Source organism: Camelus ferus, chromosome 18, assembly GCF_009834535.1.
Source record: "Camelus ferus isolate YT-003-E chromosome 18, BCGSAC_Cfer_1.0, whole genome shotgun sequence".
Lineage (NCBI taxonomy): Eukaryota > Metazoa > Chordata > Mammalia > Artiodactyla > Camelidae > Camelus > Camelus ferus.
The window spans coordinates 9,340,033-9,362,723 of record NC_045713.1 but is presented as its reverse complement, the minus strand read 5'-3'; the positions used below and the strand labels follow the sequence as shown (position 1 = coordinate 9,362,723).

The following is a 22,691-nucleotide window of genomic DNA, read 5'->3' as shown; positions in this document are numbered from 1 at the left end:
CCTAACGCACATGGAACCTCAAGTTTTGGGTTCCCAGTCTGCATGGCTGTTTCGTGTACCTGGACAGCTCCACCCTGCTCCTGACGCTTCCCAGCATTTCCTCTCTGCGTGACTGGGGTGCAGAGAGCGGCGCTAGAGTGCAGTGGGGGGCCGGTGGGTCACGGGAACAGGAGATGCGCTCCCGTTTCCCCGGTGCTGGCTCCTCTGCGAGCCCACGTCTGCGTGGGGAGAGGGCCCGTGCCACTCTGCAGGCTGGCCAAGGCTTGTGGGGTGAGGGTGAATTGCACGCATCAGTCCAGCCAGGCCCCCGGCATCCAGATGTTTGGTCAAATGCCAGCCTAGAAGTTGCTGAGAAGGTGTTTGTTAGATGAGCTTCACTTTTAAATCAGTAAGTGGACTTTGAGTAAAGCAGATTCCCCTCCATAATGTGGGTGGGCCTTATCCAATCAGGTGAAGGCTGAAAGAGAAAAAAGACTGAGGTCCCCCAGGGAAGAGGGGATTCTGCCTCAGGATGTCCTTCACACATGAGGCTGCACTGTCAACTACCCGCTGGGTCTCCAGCCTGCTCTGCAATTGCAGACTCACCAGGTCCCACAATCACGTGCACCAACTCCTTCAAGTAAATCTTGGTCTCTCTCTCTTTCCCTCCGTTTTGTGTATGTATACACACACATACACCCTTTCGGTTCTTTCTCTGGAGAACTCCAACTAATCCTCGGGGGCTGGGAACAAGTTCTTCACTTCTTGCCAACAGCCACACAGGAGTCCCCAGTGGCTCCCTCAGCCTGAGCCTGACCTGGAGGGTGACAGCCTGGTGTTCCAGCCCACGGAGAGCTCTCTCAGCGCAGAAGCCGTGGCCTGCGGTGACCCTGGGGGAGCGCCCACGATCAGGAATGATTCAAAAGAGGCCTGAGGCTCCCCGTGAGGTCCCTGGGAAGAGCTCTGATACTCCGGATGGCCCTCTTCTGAAGGCAGTCGGCGAGGGAGCCACCAGGTCTGGTGTAAAGGCCTGCAGGAGGCGGGGCCTGGCGCAGGCGGCCCCCAGAGCGTTGCTGCAAGAGCCCCCGTCTCTGAAATCCAGCCTCTGGGTGGGAGACTCTGGCTCTGAGATCAGCGTCTCCAGCCTCCCCCCGCCTGTGCGCTGGCTTGGCTGCCGCCGTCTTTACTTTGGTCTTCTTGGCCTCCTGGCGCTGCCGCCCCGGTGCCTGCAGGGGTGGCTGGGGGGCAGCGTGCTGTGGTGCTGGCCTCCACCGTCTGCAGATCCTGGAGGGGACGGGAAGACTTAAGTCTGTGGTCAAGGCGAACTCCGGCAAAGCCAGAGCCCAAGGCAGGGTGGCTGGCTGGTGCCCGCCTGGGGTGGGTGCCCTCGCCCTGGCCTCGGCCTCCTGCCAGACTCAGTCCCAGAGCAGCGTGGACTCTTCTCCCCGTTCCGGTCCTGCCCATGCCCCGGCCACCCTCTGGGCCCTGTGGGACCTCACCTGCCTGACTTGGGGCCTTGCTTCCGAGTCTTTCCTGGCCTCTGCTCCTCTCAAAGCACCAGGCCTGCCCCCCAGACCCCCTCAGCCACGTCCTCCACTATGGTGGAAACATGCCGTCGGGACAGGGACGGGGAGTCCTCGTGGAGAAGCCCCACCCCTCACGTTTAGAGACCCGATGTCTGAGCCGCAGTGCACAGCTGGCCGTTGCTCAGACTGTGCCCATGTGGGAGCTTCCGCCCCAAGGCTGTGGCCAGCGAGCACCTGTGACACACTGCCCCCAAGAACCATCAAAAAGAAAGGCGTGGTGACGAGAGGCTCCTAAACCTTTCTGAACCAGTAATTGAGGGAATGGCTTAAAGGTGCAGCAGGAGGGACCAGGGCTAGATACAAGGAAGAACTTCCTGCACAGACCCAGCCCTTCCTGGTGGGTTTAAGCCTGTTGTGGATTTACATGCATCCTTAGAGACAGCTTGGCAGCGTGTCAGTTCAGCAGCAAGAGAACGGTGCCACGGCATCAGGGAGTCTCCTGCCCCCAGAAAGGATGCACGCAGCGTGGGCCTCACAGCTGGGGTGAGGGTGACGCCGACGTGGGTGCCAGAGTGACTTAGAGAGCCCCTGGGGTTCAGCAGACGCTCAGACACATGAGTGTTCCGCCTCGAGATACAAAAACAGGACAAGAGAAGGAGGGGGTGAGGAAGAAGTGAAGGGGCATTGGCACACAAACAAACTTGTATCTCGTGTTCTAAGATTAGTACACAGACGGGGAGGGTACGGCTCAGGGGTAGAGCGCGTGCTTAGCACGCACGAGCCCTGCGTTCAGTCCCCAGCACTGCTGTTAAAAAAATAAACACATAAGTAAGTAAAGCTGGCTGTTTCTCTTGCCGTCCGAGATGGCCTGCACTCCGTCTATGGAGCATGTATCTCTCTGAATAAATCTACTTTTACTCTAAATAAATAAATAAACCTAATTGCCTCTCCCCACCCAAAATACACAGGACAGGACAATTTTACAGTAAACTTGTCACTTCATCATAAGGCTAATGAATGTGCAGAATTACACATTTCTGGGAAGAGGGTTGGCAAGGAGATACTTGAACAGAGCAGCAAACCTGCTCCCGAGAGAGAGAACGTGGGTGGAAGGGTTGGTCACGATCTAGGCCCTGTAGTCCAGTTGAGTAGTCAGGGACCGAGAGGGCCACTGAGCCCAGACGGAGGTGCGGTCACATCTGGGCACGTGCCCTGCTGTCCCGGCATGCACAGGCGAAGAGGCACTGCGGGCACAGCCCCCAAGGGGAGGGATCTTGTGGAGCGGGACCCGGTGTGGGGGACACGTGCCCTGAAGGGACAGCCTCCCAGGGTGAGGAGACGCATGGTGGTTGCTCAGGTCCGAGGTCGGGTGCTCGGCTGCCCTTCCCTCGTGGGTGAGGGGCAGTCGACTGGTCACGTCTGATGCACAGGCTCCACTGTCACGGCCCGCTCCGGGGAGGGTCACCGCCACCGTTGGGCACATCTGGGGAGGGGGCACTGCAGATACAGCTTCCTCATGTGAGGGACATGTGGTGAGCAGGCACGTCCGTGGGACACGCACCGCTGTCACGGCCCGCTCCGGGGAGGGTCGCTGCGAGTGGTCTCGTCTGAGAGACACAGCCTCGTCAGCGTGGGGGCGAGCGCTGAGGGTCAGGGCCGAGGCCGAGTCCTACGCCGTCCTTCCCCCAGTGGGTGCGGGGCCGGGGACGCCTGGGCAGGTCCGGGGGCCCGGCTCTGTCCCAGACCTGACCTGACCAGGAGGATGCGCGGGGTTGGGGGGGGATGGGCGGGGAGGCAGGCTCACCTCGGATGCCCCGGGGCAGGAGAAGGAGTGGCTGACCTCCGGCCCGCGGGGCGTGGCCTCATCTGGACAGTGAACAGGAGGGAAGGAACATTGAGATTTTCAGGGGTCCCCCAAGGAGTCCTGGGGGTAAACGGGTGAGGACTGGGCGACGCGCCGGATCAGGACCCACCCTGCTGCTCTCTCCTGAAGTCGCAGGGCCTGTGTGCCCCCGGCCAGTGGTGGCTGTTTTCACTTGAGCCCCTGTCTGAGTCTGGCCTTTCTAGAACTGGCCCCTCCTCTGGCTTTGGTTCCTCTCCCTTCGCCTCAGCCAAGCTCTTGCCTCCTTCCGTCTGCTCCCTCCTTGCTCTGAGCCGCAGGACATGGCCATGGCAGTGAGAGCACTTCCTGGGCTGACTGAGCAGCTTAACCCAACATCATCATCAAACAGGAAGCGAAGCAAAGAAGGGGTTTGGGGGAGAGAAGCGGGTCTCTTCCAGGGGCGGGGCGGGGCCCGCCTCCCCCCGACCTGTGCAAGGTCACCCCCACTCATTCACTCATTCACCCACTCAACTCCTATTTATTTATTTTTATTTTTATTTTTATTTTTTGGTGGAGGGAGGTAATTAGGTTTTTTAAAACATTTTTTAAAATTAATTTTTATTTCTTCTTAATGGAGACACTGGGGATTGAACCCGGGACCTCGTGCATGCCAAGCACGTGCCCTTCCGCTGAGCTGTCCCCACCCCCCTCGACTGCTGTTTACGGAGCGTCTGCTGTAATTATTGGGCACATGGCGGTGGCTGAGACCCACAAACATCCTTGCGCGCACGGAGCCCCCGACTTGGTGGGAAGACAGTGAACAAAAACGTAAGCTCCAGCTGCAGTCCTCTCACTGGGGACCCGCACTGTGGGCCCAGTCAGAAATGGCGCCTGGCGGGGACAGCGGCGCTGAGTCAGGATCTGAAGGTGGGGAGGAGGGAGCTGTCTGTCTCCAGACCTTCCTCTTGTAAAAGAAGCCGGACTTTGGCGTTTTGTGGGCAATCTGACTTTTCACATTATCTGAAAATGTGCTGCTGGTCAGCCGGGCTCTCCCACACTCGGGGCTGGTTTGGTCTGTGATCTCTGCCATAGGAAGGAAAGTTCTAAGCTGTTCTGGATGTTAATAAGTTGCTCCTAATCAGGGGGAAGGAATTCCTCATGTAGAGAAACTGAACCACTTTGCAGGGGGGTTTTAGAATGGTTTCCCCTCCCCAAACGAGCTGGGTGGACATAAGGGGAGACTGCCCTGCCCTTGGCCCAGGATGGGACAGAGAGAGAAGGTGCGGGAACACCCAGGGAGACCAGGAGCCGGGCTGGGCTGCCCTGCGAGCCCCGACCTCCCCTCTGCTCCGCATTGATCGCTCTGTGAAATGGGCACCCGTTTGGGCGGGCTGTTGTGGGTGATGAGTGAGGCAGTGCACCCGCACCCCACCCCCCGCATCTGCTGGCCTGTAAGTGTGGGCTCCTCCCCCTCCTCTCGGACATGTGGGCTGCGGCTCAGCACTGCACCCCTGGACACGAGACCCACCAGGGCCCTCGCTGTGAACAATGGGGGCCCCGGCCTCTGCAAACGCTGAGTGTGTGCTGGGAAGGCCTGCTTTCACACCGTCCTGCACGGCCCAGCCAGAGAAGGGGGGGTACCCGGTGCACCTCCGTGACCTGCAGGCCCTCACTGCACACCTGTCAAGTCTAAATGTGTTCTTTCTCCAAAAAGAGGGAGCAGGCTCAGAAAGAGGGACCTGGAGGCCCCAATCCTGGCTGTGCCACCAATGCACATTGTGACCCCAGAGATCTCACTTCCCCTCTCCAGGCCTCAGTTTACCCATCTGAACCACTTGGGCTAAGGATCTTGAAAGATCATCGACTTTTCCATCACAGGAACACACAGTTGTAGAGCTGAGAACCTCTGCCCCCAACGGGGCCTCTGCAGACGCCGTTGAGAGAAGGGGGTCCCAGGAAGGAGGGCTCGGCCCCTCCCTGCAGCGGGCTCAGCCTGGTCCCAGCAAAGACGGGACGTGCGCCCTCTCCGGCCACCTGAGAGGGCCAGTACTGGTTCTCACTGACAAAGGCTGGTCTCTCCTGGGCGTGGACTGGGCACCAGATGATACTGGGGAATTGCTCTGAAGTTCTCTAGCTGTGAAGTGCAGCAAACACTCTTGTCCATTAGCAAGAGCTCGTGAAATACTTATGGGTGAAACGACACGATCCAGGGTTTTCTTGAAACACCTCCAGGAAAGCAGATAACACACCAACAAATGAGAATGTGCAAAGACCTCAAAACAAAATCGCCAAAGTACTGCAGGCGACGCCGGCTGCCCCGGAGGCTCTGACGCTGACTCTGCTTCTGTACGTCAGGAATTTCAGCACAAAATGTTGGGAAAGCAAACTCCTTTTTAAAATCATCTATACAAACTCATTCCAAGGGGCTTATCTCCAGAGGAGATATAAACACCATCCCCAGTGACTGGAGTGAGGGAGGGGTGGCCCCGGGAGACTCAGCCTCCTGGCTAAGCAGTGAAATCCAGTCCCCTCTCAGCACCATACCTGTTACTTCCCGCGGCTCCCCTCCCCCAGGCAGGCGCTGTGTCCCCACCTCCTCCAGGTGGAGAACCTGTGGGGAGGCAGGGGTGGACAGCTGGCCCAGCCGCCTGCACTGGGACCCTTCTCTGTGACGTTTTATTGTTCTATGACCATCTAAACACACACACAAAATTAAACACTTTGGGAAGCAAAAAATCCTGTAAGAATAAAGAACACTTTCGGTGGTTTTCAGTTTCTTAGGTGCCACTGCAGGCCTGTGTGGTTCCTGGCAATTGCAGAAGCTGAGTTGAGAAATCACAAATAAACCGGAATTTTGTCAAGATCGAACTTCTGAAAAGCCCTTGAAGACGTATATATATGAATCTGGTTGTGCCAAGGCGCACATCTGCCAGCAAGACAGAGAGCGTGTACCCTGCCTCCACTGTCTTTGAACTGTGGTTTCCAGCGCCCTAAAGATGCACCCACCCTTTGGCCCACTAAGAATACTCTTAACAAAACAAAATAAGGAAAAGACGTCTGGAAGCAGGGTTAAGAGCCTACCCAGGGACCCAGCCTATCTGACATTGAACCCCGACTCTGCCACTCCTGCTGTGTGACCTTGGGTAAATTCCTTAACCCCTCTGTGCCTCAGTTTACTCATCTGTATCATGGGGATAAGAGTCGTTCCCTGAGGGAAGGCCTAGCACATAGTAGGTGCTCAGTATGTGTGAGCTGCTATCATATAACCAGCGATAGAGGCCAAGGCTCTCGACCGCCCAAGAGCTTGCCTGTCTGGTTTTCAGTCTATATTGGGCTGATACTTTTGCAAATATAAAAAAACCAAATCACTGGGAAGGTTAAATGAAACCGGGAAGAGTCCAGGCTGTTGACAAGTCAGGGTGCTGTCTCATCGCCCGCGAGCTCCTCCCTGAACACTCGGTCTCTGCGCCTCACCCCTCTGGCTGCAGGTCAGGAACAGCTGGTGTGCCCCCTCCGAGGAGCCCGGACATCCACGGGCCTGCTGCCACAACTCTGATAACCTGGACACCACCCTCACATCCCTGGTAGGGGACAGATGTTCATGGCACAGTGCCCCCGCGAGGACGCTGTCTCAGGGATGGGGTGGCGGGCTGACGAGCGGTTTGCTACTTATAATTTTGTCTGTATTCCAAAGTCTTCACAATGAGTGTATGTTGCTTTGTAACAGCCACCACCACGGGAGGCTGGATTCAAACCTACACTGTAAGGAATCATAGGGGCCAAGGGTACGGACTGAGTATGGGCAGCCAGCCATATGTGCCCAATTTTAATCATTTCCTTAAACTCTACTGATATGTCAGGCAGGCCAGAAGCAAAATGAAGCCCTCCTGCAAGTATGTCTGTTCACAAAGCCAGTGGCTTTGGCTGGCTCACTGCCTAAGGAAACCTGAAACTCACGTACACCAAGGAACAGACAGCTGATAGCAGGCCAGACTGTCACACCTTCCAAAGATTTACATGTGGGAGAAAGGGCGGAGTCTTAAGATACAGAAGAAACAACTCAGCATTCTCTTTTCCTTTTTCGACCCCGTACCTGCATGGACACTGAGGCTGGGTTTTATCTTCGAGGCTGCAGGCACCGCAGGGAAAATGCTCTTTCCCGAGGACTTGGACGGCGGAAGGAGTGCGGAGGGCAGCTGGCTCTCAGCCATGTGCTCGGTCGAGGGCGGCTGAAGTTTCTCCATCACCTGCAGGGAAAAAATCACAGGGCGTGGGGAGCAAATGGGGAAGGAATGAAAAGTCAGGGTCACTCTGAGCTGAAGCCACGCACTGATTATTAAACACCTACATGTGCCAGACCCCTGCAGGCATGTGGGTACCTCGGTGAACACAACGGTCAGAACTGCTGCTGACATTCACCTTCGACCCCCAAAGAGCAGTGAATGAAAGAACGAATGATGGTCTCCTGGCTTTTTGCCCCCTCCTTTTCCCTTCTCAATCACCTGCCCCCATGGTTTAGTTCTCACCTAAACCCCCTGTGATGGTTAACCTTTAAATCCATAGACTGGGTAAAGCCGATTGCTCTCCCCAGTGAGGTGGACCTCATCCAATCAGCTGACGGCTCAAATAGAACAAAAAAGGCTGACTCTCCTGAGTACGAGAGACCCTCCCTGCCTGGCTGCCTTCAGCTGGGACATCGGCTTTTTCCTGCCTTTGGACTTGAACTGAAACTTCGGCTCCCACGGATGTCCAGCTTGCTGGCTGGCGTGCGTGTAGACACACACGCATTTTCTTTTGGTTCTGTTTCTTGCGAAAACCCTGATTAGTACACCCACCTTCTGCTCCCTGCCACTGTCCCACCTTTGGTTCCGCTGAGTGGTGACCAGGGCTATTTCTGCTTGAATCAGCAGCGCCCACTGTGTGCCCAGCGGGGCCCGGGGGCTGGCCGGCAGAGGCAGACCGGGGCTCTGGCAGACCGCTGGCCGGCAGCCACGGCGCCCGGGGGCAGCCTGCTGTCTCGTCTCCCTGGGTCTGTCTGACCGGCGGACGGCGACAAGGCAGCCCCCTCAGGGAAGACCGTCGCCGTGCGAACCCGGGGCTCCGCCTCCCCCACGCAGACATGGTCCCACACCATCGTGGTCACCTTAACTGCACGTGCTCTCTGCTTTTGCTTGATCCTGTTTCCCTGAGACTTTTGCACATGTCGACACTGTCCAATATCCCAAGAAAGTCAGTCAAAATGAACACTACTGTTCCCACAGGGGTGTGTAGGTGTCATGCATGACAGTCAAAAATGCAAGGCACCTACGTGGCCCTTTAACAGGGAACAGACAGCCTCAGGGGCCACGAAGGAACCGCGTGTGGCCGGTCGGCCCTTGGCAGGTATCGACGGAGGACCCGGCGCCAGACGCGGGCGGAGGGGCAAGCCTCGCGGTGGTCCGTGCTTAACAGCTCACCTCTCATGCCCTTGCTGTTTATGTTTTAGAGTCTAGTCATCAGACTTTCCTTACATTAAAGCACAAACACCATGCAGGCACGTGAGAATTTACGGAATCACGTTAAGGGGAGAAACTCAGGTCACGAAACTGTATCTCACGGGGGTGATGCCCACGCACTGGTGTGGACATGTGGCTTCAGGTTGGGCAGGAGGGAGATGGTCCCAGAGGAGGTGAGGGTGGGGCCTGGCTCTCCGCTCTCCCTCACGTCTCGGGCCCTCCCGCACCCACCCCCACCATGACTTTGTCCAGGTCAGTCCCTCTGCTGCTCAGTCTGGACCCCTGGGACTGGAGCACCTGGCCAGCGTCCACCCACCGGCTGCCTGCTCCAGGTGCGGGAGGGCGACCACATCCTCCTGGCCTTCCTCTCCATGGAGCGGCCCCTGCCAGGGCTGGCGTGGGGCCACCTCTTTTGTGTTGGGCTGGCCTCCGGGGTGACACAGGGCTTGGGATCCCTGGAGTCGAGGGCTACCTCCTCTGGAGGGTGGAGGGAGGAGCAGCCTCTGCCGCCCTCGCGGTCCTGCACCCAGGAGCGCCGCGTGGCCGCGATGAGAGCGATGCTCTTGGTGCTTGCGGCCATCTCCTTGAGGGCCTGGGTGCTCAGCCTGGCCTGGGCCTCCGGCCTCGGGGTGGGGGTGCCCGGCTCCAGGCCCACCGGGGAGCACAGCTTGGAGACCAAACTGCTCACTCTCCGGGAGCTCGACTTCTGCGGGAAAGGGCAGAGCAGCGGTCAGAGGTCACCGGGCCATCCCTGTGGCCCCAGGTGGGGCCCCCAGAAGCAGACCCAGGACAGCAGTTTATTTGGGGGCAAGACTGCTGGGGGTGGGACGAGGGCCCGGAAGCCGTGTGATGGAGCCAGTGCCTGACAGGGGGCGCCCTGTGAGGCAGAGCAGCGCTGGGGCTTCAGGGTCCACACCCCAGGGCCGAGGGGCCCAGGATGTTTACACAGCTCTCCCGGAGTCACTCCTGGGGGCTCCTCCCACGAGATCCTAACTCCCCAGGACCCCAGCAAGGGCAGATGGCTCCCTGGCAGGGGGCGTCCTCAGCACAGACGCCCGGGCGGTGGAGGCCAGAAGCGTCGGGGCCGCGCGCTTACAGCATCGCTAGCACTGACGAGGGCTCCGGCTTCGTGACAACAGTTCATAAGCAAGGGCCAAGGCGGCCAGCCTGTGGGTGTCCTCGGCCTCCTCCCGCGCTCCCAGCTTGCCCGTCTGCCCAAGGGCGCCTCGCACCTGCCATTCGGCTCCCCACCTCCCGCCCCCTCCCACAAGGGAAGGGGAGCCTTCGTGCCCCCTGGGAGAGGGCCAGGGTGCTTACACGAGGAAGCGGTGGAAGGAAGTGGGGAGGGGAGGCAGGAATGCAGTTCACTCTGTGTGGAGGGGCACTCCGGGGTGGGTCGTGGGGGCTGGGCAGAGGGTCACTGAGCCTCTCAGGGGACGGTGGACGGGCCTCTTCGAGGGTCTCCCAGAGGAAGGAATTGGACTTTTCCTTTTGGTTGTTACCCCATGTTTCTTTGAGTTTAGCACCATTCTGAGGCTCCTGGGTTCGTCATTTTACAGGTGGAGAAATAGGGGCTCAGAGACATGAAGCAACTTGCCCAAAGTCACACAGCTAGCAAGGGACAAAGTGGGGACTTGATCCAGGGCTAACCAGACTGACGCCAGAGCCCAACCTCTCAGCAATTAGACTGTACTGAGCCCTGCCAGCGCCCACACTCTGGAGGAGGGGAAGCCGTGCTCTTTAACTCATTCACTCATTTAATCCTGTGAGGCGGGTGGGGTCACGCCCCACCCACAGATGAGCACAGCAAGGCCCAGCCGAGCTACCAGGAACCAGCAGCAGGGCGAGCAGCCACCTGACTTCTCTGAGTCTCATGTGTTGCTTATAAATCGAGGGTAATGACCACCCCTGCCTCATGCATGGCTGGGGGGAGCGTTTGCAGTGGGGTGAATGTTTGGTGTCCCCCAAATCCATGTCCACCTGGGACCTCAGAGTGTGCCCTTTGGAGACAGGGTCTTTGCAGATGTAATTAAGCTGAGGGCCTCGGGATCAGAACACCCTGGATTGAGGGTGGGCCCTCTGTCCAGTGACGGGTGGGTGTCCTACAAGAGGAGGGGCCCAGAGCCACACAGAGAGGAGGCCTGTGAGGACAGAGGCAGAGATGGAGGACGTGGCCAAGGAGCGCCCAGGGCCGCCAGGCCTGGACCAGGCAGGAGGGACCTGCCCTCAGAGCCTCGGGAGGGACAGCTGGTGGTGGGCTTGGCCTCCAGAACCGGAGACAGCGAACACCTGTGGTTTCAGCTGGTCTGTGGCGCCTTGTCCTGGGCTCAGGACGCGGTCACCGCCATTGCGACAGCTGCTCAAGCAGAGGCCTCCTTCCGGAAGCTGCTCCCGTGCCCACCCCCGAGCTCCCCAGAGCCGGGTGCCGCGAACCCCGCGCACACCAACCTCGCGGATGGGAGGGGTCAGCAGGATGCGGAGGGATGGCGGAGGGAGGAGAGAGTCCTGCTTTCCCAGCTTCCTCGATGGCGTCACTTTCGATGACTTGTAACCGTCGCTGAGGGTGAAACACCAAGGCCTCAGCAGGGCCAGCTGCCAGGGGCCCCGGGTCCTTCATCGTGGCTTGGGGAGGACCAGAGCCTCGCCCTCCAGCCACGGCGGCTCACACGGAGGTTGAGCTGCTGTGGTTTGGGGCCCGGCTGGCTCATTCACCCACCCCCTCATGCATCTGAGCACCTGCCATCGCAAACCGACAGCCGGGGGGCCCTGGGTCCCAGTAGACGTGGCCCTGCCGTGACCACCCTGTGTTCTGAGCCAATGGACATGTGGCCTGCAGGGCAGGCGGTGACACTCGCTCTGACGAGAATGGGCGGCCGGAGCCGACCTCACTGAGGGGCCGGCACAGTGGAGAACCTAGTGGTCTTTGTCCCCAGTCCTGGCGCCGACCTTGAGGTCCCCTTGGAATTTCCGGGACAGAAAGGTGACTGTGGCATTCCCTAGATGTCAGGACAGGGGTGCTCACCACAGAGCCCAGCCCGGTGGCTTGAGGAGGGGAACTCTGGGTCAGTTACGTGGCCAGTGATGTAACCAGTCGTGCTATGTAATGAAACCCCATAAAAACTCTGGTCACTGAGGCTCGGTGGAGCTGCCTGCTGGTGACCATGGGTATGTGCAGGGAGGCCGAGGTGCCCTGACTCCAGGGGGAGAGCGGGTGCCTTGCTCCCCCGGGCCCCTCCAGACCTTGCCCCGTGTGTGTGCTACATAGCACAACTGGAGCCCTAGTTTAGTGCTTCAGTGAGTCCTCTGAGTCATTCTAGGGAGCTATCAAACAAGACGGGGTTGTAGAACCCCCCCAAAGTTGCACTCAGGCGGACAGGAGGGCCAGGGGCCTCGGGACCCCATTTGCGGCTGGCATCTGACATGGGGGCACAGAGCTGAGGACACCCTCATCTCTCTGTGGAGAATGGAGCCCTCAACTGGTGGCATCTGATGGCCAACTCTGCACGGTTAGTGCCGACACAGAGCTGCACCACCCCTGGTGGTGAGACCAGCTGTGGGAGAAACGTCCGGGCCAAAGCCCAAGAATGAGAGTGAAAGGCCACGGCAGGTGCCGGAGGAAGAGTGTCCCAGGCAGGCGGACAGCACGGGCAAAGGCCCCGGGGCAGGGGCCAGCTGAGCACATTCAGGGCACAGCATGGAGACGGGGGTTTGCACAGGAACTTGTGTGGGCGACCTTGGCTGTTGGAGGGGAAGGGACCTCTGACAACCTCACAGCTGTAACTTTCTAGTCTTTCTGTTGTGTCGTCAAAAGGACGGGACATTCCTAGCAGCTTTCCTTCAAGCCAGGTCATCGGTGACGGTGCAAAAGCGAAGCGTCAGGCGCCAAACCCAGGCTCCCTGAGTCGTGGTCTCGGGCTTATTACCCAGAGCAGGAGGGAGAGGCATCTGGTCTGATTGGGGGAGTTGGGGGCACTTTGTTTTGTATACACGTGCACACACACAAGCACACAGGCACAAACACGCACATGCACCCTTGTAAAGCACATGAACCCGTGAGCACACGCAAACATGCATGCTCACACGTACACGCACACACAAACACATGTGCGGGCATGTGTACACACTTGTACACACGTGCACACAGATGCAGGCATGAGCGCACGAAGGGGACCAGCCGTCCCTCTGCCTGGAGCCCTGCGTTTTCATCGCCCCAAAGGGCCTGGATCAGGCAGGCGCCCTGCAGCCGCATGCAGCATCTGGGCGTTTGCTGCGACCTGCAGAAGGCCCACCGTCAGGCCACCTTGGACAGACCACCTGCTGGCACCCTGGCTTCGGGCATCCAGCCCCCGGTGCTATGAGAAAATAATCTCTGTTGTCTGAGTCACCCGGCCTGTGACATTTTGTTTCAGCAGCCTGAGCTAGGACAGGGACACCAACTGGGAAAACATCACTTGTTAAATCTAGGCGATGAGTCTGCGCTGCTCAGTTTGCTAGTCTATGTCTGGGTGGGCAGGAAACACCAACAGAGAAGTGAAAAAGGCGGAAAGCATCGAGGTTGGGAGGACGGGCTCACGGTGAACAGAAACCACACAGGGGTGAAGCTGTCTTTCTAGCATCAAACTCCAGCCTCATACCTGCTCCGTGTGGCGAGCACCTCCCAGGTCGTATTTATTCTCCTTAAAACGACCCCGCGGAGACGGGGACAGGAGCCGCCCTTCTCGAGAGGAGCGGGGCCTCTAAGACATGCCCAGGGTCATGAGTCCACTGCGCTGGCCGGGCTCCTGCCGGCCTGCCTCCAGCTCCCTGCCCCAGCCCCGCCTCACTCCCTTACCTGTCGGTCTCCAGCAGCGTGGGCGGCAGCTTGAACTGGGCCCCCCACGGGAGGTCCTTCCTGTCGTCCGGCTGGTCTTGGCTGGGCTCCTCTGATGGCGGGGATGTGTTCAGAACAGAGCCGTCCTGGGACCAGACAGAGGAGTGGGGTGAGGTAGCAGGGACCACGGACACGGTGAGCTGGGTTGTCCAGCAGAGGCCTCGAGGGACCACAGGAAGGTCCTGTTCCCTCGGCCACCACCGCACGAGGGAATCTTCAGTTCTCTGCTGCCCCTCCCGCCACAGACAGAAAGGAGGTCTGTGCAAGGCCGAGTGCCCAGGGACCACCGGGTACGGCCTTGACCCCAGAGTAGAACAGTGCCTGAGGGGCATGCTCATGGTCAGAGTGCCCTTGAAAGCCAATAGGGCCTCGAAAATCACACACAGAATCACCATAGGATCCAGCAATCCCACTCCCAGGTCTGCAGCCAGAAGAATTCAAAGCAGGACTCGGACAGACACTTGTACGCCCACGTTCAGAGCAGCCTTATTCACAACAGCCCAAAGGTGGAATGACGCAAGTGTCATCGATGGATGAGGGTGAACACAATGCGGCCCACTCACACAGTGGGATGTGACTCAGCCTTGAAAAGCAAGGAGACTCTGATGCCTGCCGCACCGTGGAAGGACCTTGAGGACACAGTGCTCAGTGACATAAGCCAGACACAGAGGACAGACACTGTGATTCCGCTCCTGTGAGTCCCTGGAGGAGTCAGAGTCACAGAGATAGAAAGCAGAGGGTGGGGAGAGGGGCTGGGGGTGCTGCGGAGAGGAGCCCGTGGTTAACAGGGACAGAGTCTCAGTTTGGTACATCAGCCTTCCTGAGCTCTGTGAGGCCTCCTGGCGAACTGAGCCTGAGGGTGGTCTTGGGGTCCCTGACACTTACCATAGGACAAGGATTGTTTTAAAACAGACACATGTGTGGGAGGAAGGGGAGAGGACAGCACACAGCAAGCACATTCTGCAGGTGGACACCAGACGTATCAGTGGGGACTGAACCAGCTGGTGCAGGAAAGCCAGCCCCGCCGGTGGCCGCAGCCGGGAACTACCCAGACCCACGCGGCACCGCGCCCAAAGTTACAATGTCGGGACCTGGTCCTCTGTAATGAGGGGTTGGGGGTAGCTTGAGATACAGTCAGATCCCTGGATCCCTCCCTCACACCACACTTCTGGGCATCTGCCCCTTACCCACTCTGGCTGAGAGTTTATCCTTTCTAATACTGAGAAGGTGGGCGGGAGGTGGGGGGACCAGGCCTCATTGAGGGCATAAGGAGAGCTTGTGACAGCCCTGTTTGTCTAAATAAAGAACGCAGAGCCACCCCGCCACTAGCCCTTCCTCCCTAGCGAGTCCCCAGAATCCACACCAGAGGCCATCCTCATGCAGAACCCTGGAGGCACTTCTCCCCAAAGAACCAACAAGCCCTAAAAATCTCTCTGAGGTTCCCCAGAAGACGCCTTTCTGGGGTCACTGGGAAACAGGGTCCACCCCACACTCAGGCTCCTTCCCTCCGGCCTTTCGTCTCCCACAAGGGATCCTTGCAACAGCCAAGGGTCACCCACCGTGGGAGCAGCACACAGGCCCCCCCAAACAGGGATGCCTTCCCAGAAAGCTGCCTGGACCCCGGCCTGTGGCACGGCCCCAGGCAGCCTGATTCATGGGGTTTCCCAGTTTCCTCCTCCCTTTGCCGGGGCTGGTCCCCTCCAGGGCTGGCGCCCTGAGGTGGAGGCCGAGGCGGACTCACCCGCAGAGAGCAGGACATCACAGTGTGCAGCAGCAGCAGGCGGTTCAGCGTGCCCGCGCCCAGCTCCCGGGAGTAGAGGCGGAGCCGCTGTTCCAGCCGCTCCGGCACCGCGATGCCACCATCTGCAGGAGTTGGGGAGGGCAGGATTGGGCGAAACATCTGCCACTTGTTAAAAAGACAGTGTCTCTTTTGGAGGTTTGAAGGCAAATGTTCCAACCTGATAAAAGTTTTTCCTAGAGAGTGGGGTTTCTATCGATCGCCTTATTTATGCTCCTAGCTTAAAAGTTTTCTATTATGTTCATGTATTGCCTTCTAATCATAAAATAATATTATTAACAATTCCAAAGTATAGATAAAATTTAATTTAAAAGTTAGAGAGCTGGGTGGGTAGAGCTCAGAGGTAGAGCGTGTGCTTAGCGTGCACGAGGTCCTGGGTTATACTCCCAGCACCTCCACTAGAAAAAAAAAAGTTGAAGAACCACTCCTAGGTGTATACTCAAAAGAATTGAAAACAGGTGTTCAAACAAAGACTTGAACATGAATGGTCACAGCAGCACCATTCACATTAACCAGAGGGTGGAAACAACCCTCGTATCCGCCAACCGACTAACAGAGAAACAAAACGTGATGTGTCAGTGGAATGTTATTCAGCTCCTAAAGGAAAGAAGTTCAAACATCTGCTGTAATGTGGATGTGCCTCCAAAACACTACACTAAGCCGAAGAAGCCAGACACAAAAGGCCACACGCCATGGGATTTCCCTCACAGGAAAAGTCCAGAAAAGGCAGAGCCGTAGAAACAGAAAGTAGAGGAGTGTTTCCAGGGGCTGGGGGAGTGGGGGATGGAGAGCTGCTGATGGGGACTGGGCCTTCCATGGACTAGCAGAAATGTTTTGGGTCTAGAGGTGATGGCTGCACATCGTATACTTTAAGATGATGAATTTTATGCCACAGAAATTTTACTTCAATTTAAAAAATTAAAGTAAGAAATTAAAAGACAGCATAATTATGGCTTTGACAAAATTTGACTGCTTACAGGCAGGGGCTGGAAAGGGGTTGGGTTATAGATAACCTGACTTCTCTTCCAAAACTTTCCTTAATGTTATTACAGTGTTTTTAAATAAAGTGCCTATTTCCCATTATAAAAGGAACTGTGAGATGCTTCCCCAAAGGGAAAAACTCATTATCCAGCTTAAATCAGTGTTGACCTTAAAAACAAGATGGTGGTGACGGTGGTGGTTATTATGGTGGTATTGATGGTGGTGGTGGTGGTGATGTGGGTGGTGGTGATGGTGATGATGGTGGTGGTGATGGTGATGATGGTGGTGATGGTATGATGGTGGTGGTGATGGTGATGATGGTGGTGGTGATGGTGGTGATGGTGGTGATGGTATGATAGTGGTGGTGGTGGTGATGGTGGTGGTGGTGTGGGTGGTGGTGGTGGTGGTGATGTGGGTGGTGGTGATGGTGATGATGGTGGTGGTGATGATGATGGTGGTGGTGGTGATGTGGGTGGTTGTGGTGGTGGTGATGTGGGTGGTGGTGATGGTGATGATGGTGGTGGTGATGGTGATGATGGTGGTGATGGTATGATGGTGGTGGTGATGGTGATGATGGTGGTGGTGATGGTGATGGTGGTGATGGTGGTGATGGTGATGATGGCGATGATGGTGGTGATGGTGGTGATGGTGGTGATGATGGTGGTGGTGATGTGGATGGTGATGGTGATGGTGGTGATGATGGTGATGGTATGATAGTGGTGGTGGTGCTGATGATGGTGGTGGTGATGGTGATGATGGCGATGATGGTGGTGATGGTGGTGATGGTGATGGGGCAGAGCTAAGAGGCAACAGGAAAGACAAGGGGTCACTGCCTGCACAGGTGCTGGCCAGGAGCAGGGTTGCCCACTACACATGGGGCCTGAACACTAAAGAAGAGGTGGGAAATGTCATAACAACGTACAGCTGTGAAAAAATCTAGATATTCATCAGCAGAGATGGATAAACAAATCATGGTGCATTCCCGCAGACGAGGCAGATTCCACTCAGCACAGTTTCTACCCGTAAGTGAGGAGTGCACAGCATGGAGTGCGTGGTCTGGTCCTGCCAGTGTAAGAAATCTGTTTACACGCACACGCACCACACAGACCCTCTGTGGTGGACGTGCAGGTGGCTGGGCGTGGTGGGCAGGGACTGGGTTGGGACGGAAGGGAGACAGGTGTCTCCTGGCATGCCATCTAGGATGTGACTTTTTTTGGACCATGTACACTGCCTCCTCTTTCCAGAAACTCGCAGTAATAGAAATCAGAGCCTCGGGCATGGCGCGGGGCGGGCTGGCTCACCCTGCAGCAGCTGCCGCTGGTCCTGGATGATCTGCTCGCAGAGCAGCCAGTGCTGGTGGTAGCGCTGGATCACGAAGTCCTTCTGGCAGAGCAGGTTCTTCCTGCACAGGCTGCTGGCCTGCAGCTCCGTGTTCTCCACCTCCAGCTCGTGGGCCCTGCACAGTAGCCGCAGCACCTCCCCCTGGTCCTCGCTGATGACCTGTGCAGGCAGCAGCTTCTCCATCTGCGAGACCTTCTTCTTGGCATTGGCCAGACGCTGCTCCAGCCCAGCCTGGCGGGGAGACAGCATTCAGGGCGGGTGCCCAGGGTCTCTGTTCCCCCACTGCTCGTTCTCACGGGCTGGGGTTTGCAAACTGTACTCAGGGAAACACGGGATTGGCTCTGAGGCCACGAGGCTGTCACCCTGCATTAACCATGCCGATTACTTTCTGTTCTGACACTTTTGCATCTTGGGCCCTGCTGACCCTGCAGGGACTCCTTCTCCTGGGGGTGTCCAAGTTCTACAGACAGTGAACCCCACTCCCTCAGACACGCTTTCAAATGCAAACCAGCCAACCCAGAGCCCTCCCCCCTCCCCCTCCTCTGTGGGCTCCCACACTCTAGGCCACTGTCCCCCTGCCCTCGTCACCAGGGACAGCCCCTGTGCCCCAGAGCCTGCTGGAATGACCCAAACTAGCTGACCCCAAGCCTGCTCACTCTGCCCTGTCCATTCCTTCTGCAGAAGCCGCAACGCCCCGCCCTCTGCCTCCTGACCCACCCCGGTGCACGGCACCCCGTGCCCCCTCCTCTGGGGAGCTGTGAGTGACACACCGTCTCTCCAATGGCATCATCTCCTGCCCGGCAGACATTATCGCACCTCGAATGTCCTGTTAACGCATGTGGCGTTTTAGAACACACTCCCTGGGCCCGCCCCTCACCACTGGGTCTGCTCTGCCGTGGGAAACCGGTGCTGCCCGTTTTCACACTATGAAGCCTTCGCAAGCTGCTTCTGGTCCTCACAGAGTCTTCTCTGAGGCAGTGCCCTTGCAGCCCCGTGTGGCAGCCCTCTCACCTGCACCTCAGGTCCTGGCTCTCTTGAGCCAAAGCAGGACATGAGAAGGAGCAGTATGGGCCCAACTCGCCCACTACTGCCCCGGGGAACTGCTCCCCACCAGCGGGGGGCCTGGGAGACCTGCCCGGGCCCCTCACCTCACTCAGTGCATCAGTCAGGGCTCTGGAGAGACAGAAGCAACAGGAGAGAGAAGCACACATGTATACGTCTTCACATCTGCTTGAGTAGATGTGTGTTTATGTACGTTTATATGAGATAATATATGCACGACACATGTGCGTACACGCACATGTGTACATACAAACATATACGTATACACACACACATACACACACAGAGAGATTTCTTTTAAAGAACTGGGGCTGGCGAGTCCAAATCGCATAGGATAGGCCAGTAGGTTGGAAGCTCAGGCAGGAGCTGATGCTACAGTCTTGAGGCAGAATCCTTCCTTCTCTGGGAAAGCTGAGTTTTAGCCGGCAAGGCCTTGCAGCTGACTGGGCGAGGCCCGGGCACACCACTGGGGTGCTCTTCACTTACAGCCGACTGAGCACAGGTGTCGGCTGCCCTGCCAAACTCCTTCCCAGCTGCACCTCAATTTACATTTTATCAAATCACTGGGTGTGCTGGCCGGGCCAAGCTGGCAAAAAAAGTCACCACCACCCCACGTAAAGCCACCCAGGTGCTCAGACAGTAACTCTCGGGCTGGAGCTGCCTGCGCGTCCGGCCCCCAGATCACGTTCCCAGGAGCAGGTGGGATAACAGTCCGGTGCAGCCCACGAGGGCGAGCCCCCGCCTTTGGCTCCTTCACCCCCTGGGATCGAGACGGGACCGCTTTGGGGGGAGTCGGCTCTGCTCCCCCAGCAAGACCCTGCTCTCCTCCCGGAGGTCCTGCCCGAGCCCCCGGCCGAATCAGCTGCCCCTCGGCCAGCTCCCCAGCTCCCCGTCCTCCGGCTGTCATCCGGCTGCCGTACTGAATTGTGACTAGCTGTGTTTGGGTTTCTTCCCGGGAGCCTGACAGCCTAAGTCACAGAGGGCGTCTTACACGTTTTTCCATCCTCTGGGCCTGGCGTTGGGCTGGACTCTTAAAACACTGATTTGACATTGGCTGGCTGATCGCCTATCGACTTGATTCACTGATGGGCCCACATCCTCATGCTACCTCGCATCCCGATGTCTAGATGTGGCTCTTGAGGGCCCTGCTCTCCGCTGAGGCACACCATCGGTTTGAGAAAAAGGCATTTTTCTTATTTTTAAATGTTGAAGGATTTTTGAAGTGAGATCAGGTAATCTCCAAATTGCTGCAGGCAGATGCAACAATATTAAAAGTTCTTTGGTTTGGCAAATAGCTTGCAAGTGAAATAAATGCTGCCTGCTTTTAGCAACATGATATCATCAGATGCCTTCTCTGCCTGCCCGAAAATACTCCTGCTCATGTTTGACTAAGGGGCTGAAGTAGTAGCCAGATACACTGGTGTTTTCCCCAAACTCTCCGTGGCGCGCCCAGCCCATCACTGCCTGCAGGGAGGCCATCAGATCACTAGCCACTGTGAAAGCAGCTCCTGTAAGTAGCCAGCTCTTCTCAGAAAATGGGACTGTGAGAATGCCCCCTCCAGACGGGACCCTGGAGTCTGGGAACCCTCTGGCCACGTTCCTCGGCCCTGTGCCACGTGCCAGAGGCCAGACTCTGGAGGACTTGGGGGACGCTGACCGAGGGCGCCGAGCGGGATTAAAGTGCCACCCACGTGGCGGGACTGCAGGGCCGCTCGGAGAGGGAGGCTTTGCCCTTCCAGGGGGAGGGGGCAGCCAGCCGTCCCCAGAGGGGCAGATGGGGGTCTCGGTGGACACCACACCACCATCCTGCCCCATTTCTGCCGCCTCCTGCCCTGTGCCCAGCCCCGCAGTGTAGGCGTAACTCTAGCTGGAAGGGGCATGGACTTCGGAGTCGGGCTCAGGTCAGGTCCCAGCTCTGCTCCGCCTGCTCTCTGGGGGTTTGGGACAATTTATCTCGTCCCTCTGAGCCCCGTCGTTCACATCTATAGGATGGTCGTGGTTGGCTGTACACCAGTGACTACTGTCAGAGGGCCAGTGCACTGGCTGCCGTCAGTGTTAGCAGCTGTCACCACACTGCTGTGACCGTGGACATGCCCGGTCCCTCTCCCCTACCTTGAGGGCCGCCGTTCTCCGCTGCTCTGCCAAAAGCATGCTGACCTCCTCTCTGGCCAGGGCCACCTCATGTGGCTCTGCAGACTCGCCCTCGCCCCCGTCTGCATTGGCCTCCACGGGCTCCTGGTCCCTCCCGGGCGTGCGGGCCCTGCACACGAGGTGGTAGGTCCTCTCTCGCTCCCAGCTGCAGCCACAGCAGAGGGGTCAGGGTCAGAGGGCGGGCCGCCCGGGCTGGGAGTCCCTCTTGGCCCCCAGCTGGGCTACTCGCAGGCATGGGCATGAAAATGGGGCAGAACTGGGCCTGCTATCCGATCTCTTCTCTGCGTATGAAAAACAAGAAGGCGTGAACGCGAACTGGGAGGAAGTAAAGAAGCAGCAAACACTTGCGGTGGGGTCGCCGAGGGACCGAGCTCAGGACCTTGCAGCCAGGCCTCCCCACCTCCAGCCCCAGATGGGGCCGGGGCACCCGGGCGACCACGGCCACCTGCCAGGTACACGCGCCCCGGTTCCCTCAGCTGTGAAACTCGATGACAACAGCACACCTGGGGCTCTGGGAGGGCTGCCTGGGGTGACCTGGCTCAGGGCAACACCTCCAAAGCTGCACATCGGGCGCCAGATCCAACCCAAAGTACAATGAGGATCGTGTGGAAACTGTGGGGGGAGGAGCCCCTGAGGGGGCAGGGCTGGGAGCAGCGGCACATACTTCTACCCGAATTCCTGCAGTGTGGGCCATGCCGAGTGTGTAGTTAAGAAAATGAGCAGGAAGGAGGAGGAGAAATGGAAGTCACAGCGCCGGGGCCCGTGAGCAGGGTGGCCATGCGTCCTCGTTTGTCGGGGGTATCCCGGTGACACCTGTCATCCCAGTGTGATTGCTAATAGCACCCTTCACCCCTCAGTGAGTCCTGGTCTGGACAGTAAATTGCACGGCCAGTCCCTCTGCACACGGTCAGTTATTCACAGGGGTATGACCCTTGAGTGAGTGTGGACTCGGGGAGAGAGCTCCAGCCTAGTGGGCGCACAACCTCGGGCAAACCTGCATCCCCTCTGACCTCAGTATCCTCGCCGCAAAATGGGATTAACCCTAACCCGCCAGGGCTGGCCCTGGACTCTGCCTTGGCTGAAGCCCCCCCTTGGGGACCTGAAGGCAGTAGAGGGAGGCTGGACAACAGCAAAAGAAGGAGGTCCCCTCGGAGCTTCCCCGCCCCCGGCCCCACTGGCCTCCCCTCCCCGGGCTGGGCGGGCTGGCTCACTCTGCGATGGTCAGCAGGTGGCGGGACGTGTCTATGTGCAGCTCGACATTGGTGTTCTCCAGCTCCAGCAGGCTGCGCCTCATCTCCAGCTGCTCCTTGAAGGCCCCGATGAGCTGTGCCCGGACCTTGTTCATCTGCAGGCGGCTATCCTCCTCTGCATCAGGAGGGGGGATCGTGGCTGGGGGCAGGAAGAGAGCCAGCTGCACCGGGAACAGGGCCACCCAGGCCAGGGCTGACTCCATGCTTGCCCATCAGCATAGGATCCGGCCCAAGGAGGGGCTTTATATACAGTGTGGATGGATGGGTGGATGAAGGGTGGAGGGTGAGTGGGTGGATGAAGGGTGGAGGGTGGGTGGGTGGATGGCTGGATGAATGAATGAGAAGATGATGGATGGATGGGTGAATAAATGGGTGGATAATTTAGAGGGAGTTAGACTTTCTTTGCCTGGGTTGAG

The 22,691-nt window shown here is 58.0% G+C and overlaps 1 protein-coding gene across 1 annotated transcript in view; it reads right to left on the bottom strand.

Moving 5' to 3' along the window:
- Positions 1–3,928: 3,928 nt before the first annotated feature.
- Positions 3,929–22,691, bottom strand: part of LOC102507469 (kinesin-like protein KIF19) — a 38,753-nt gene continuing 19,990 nt past the window's right edge. The window contains exons 12-20 of the mRNA XM_032461046.1: positions 22,237–22,414; positions 20,987–21,170; positions 17,773–18,043; positions 15,434–15,555; positions 13,654–13,778; positions 11,271–11,379; positions 9,139–9,528; positions 7,421–7,574; positions 3,929–4,410 (exon numbers count right to left, since the gene is read on the bottom strand). Of these exons, the coding sequence (XP_032316937.1) occupies positions 4,178–4,410; positions 7,421–7,574; positions 9,139–9,528; positions 11,271–11,379; positions 13,654–13,778; positions 15,434–15,555; positions 17,773–18,043; positions 20,987–21,170; positions 22,237–22,414 (1,766 nt within the window). The 3' untranslated portion in view covers positions 3,929–4,177. The remainder of the gene's footprint in view (positions 4,411–7,420; positions 7,575–9,138; positions 9,529–11,270; positions 11,380–13,653; positions 13,779–15,433; positions 15,556–17,772; positions 18,044–20,986; positions 21,171–22,236; positions 22,415–22,691) is intronic.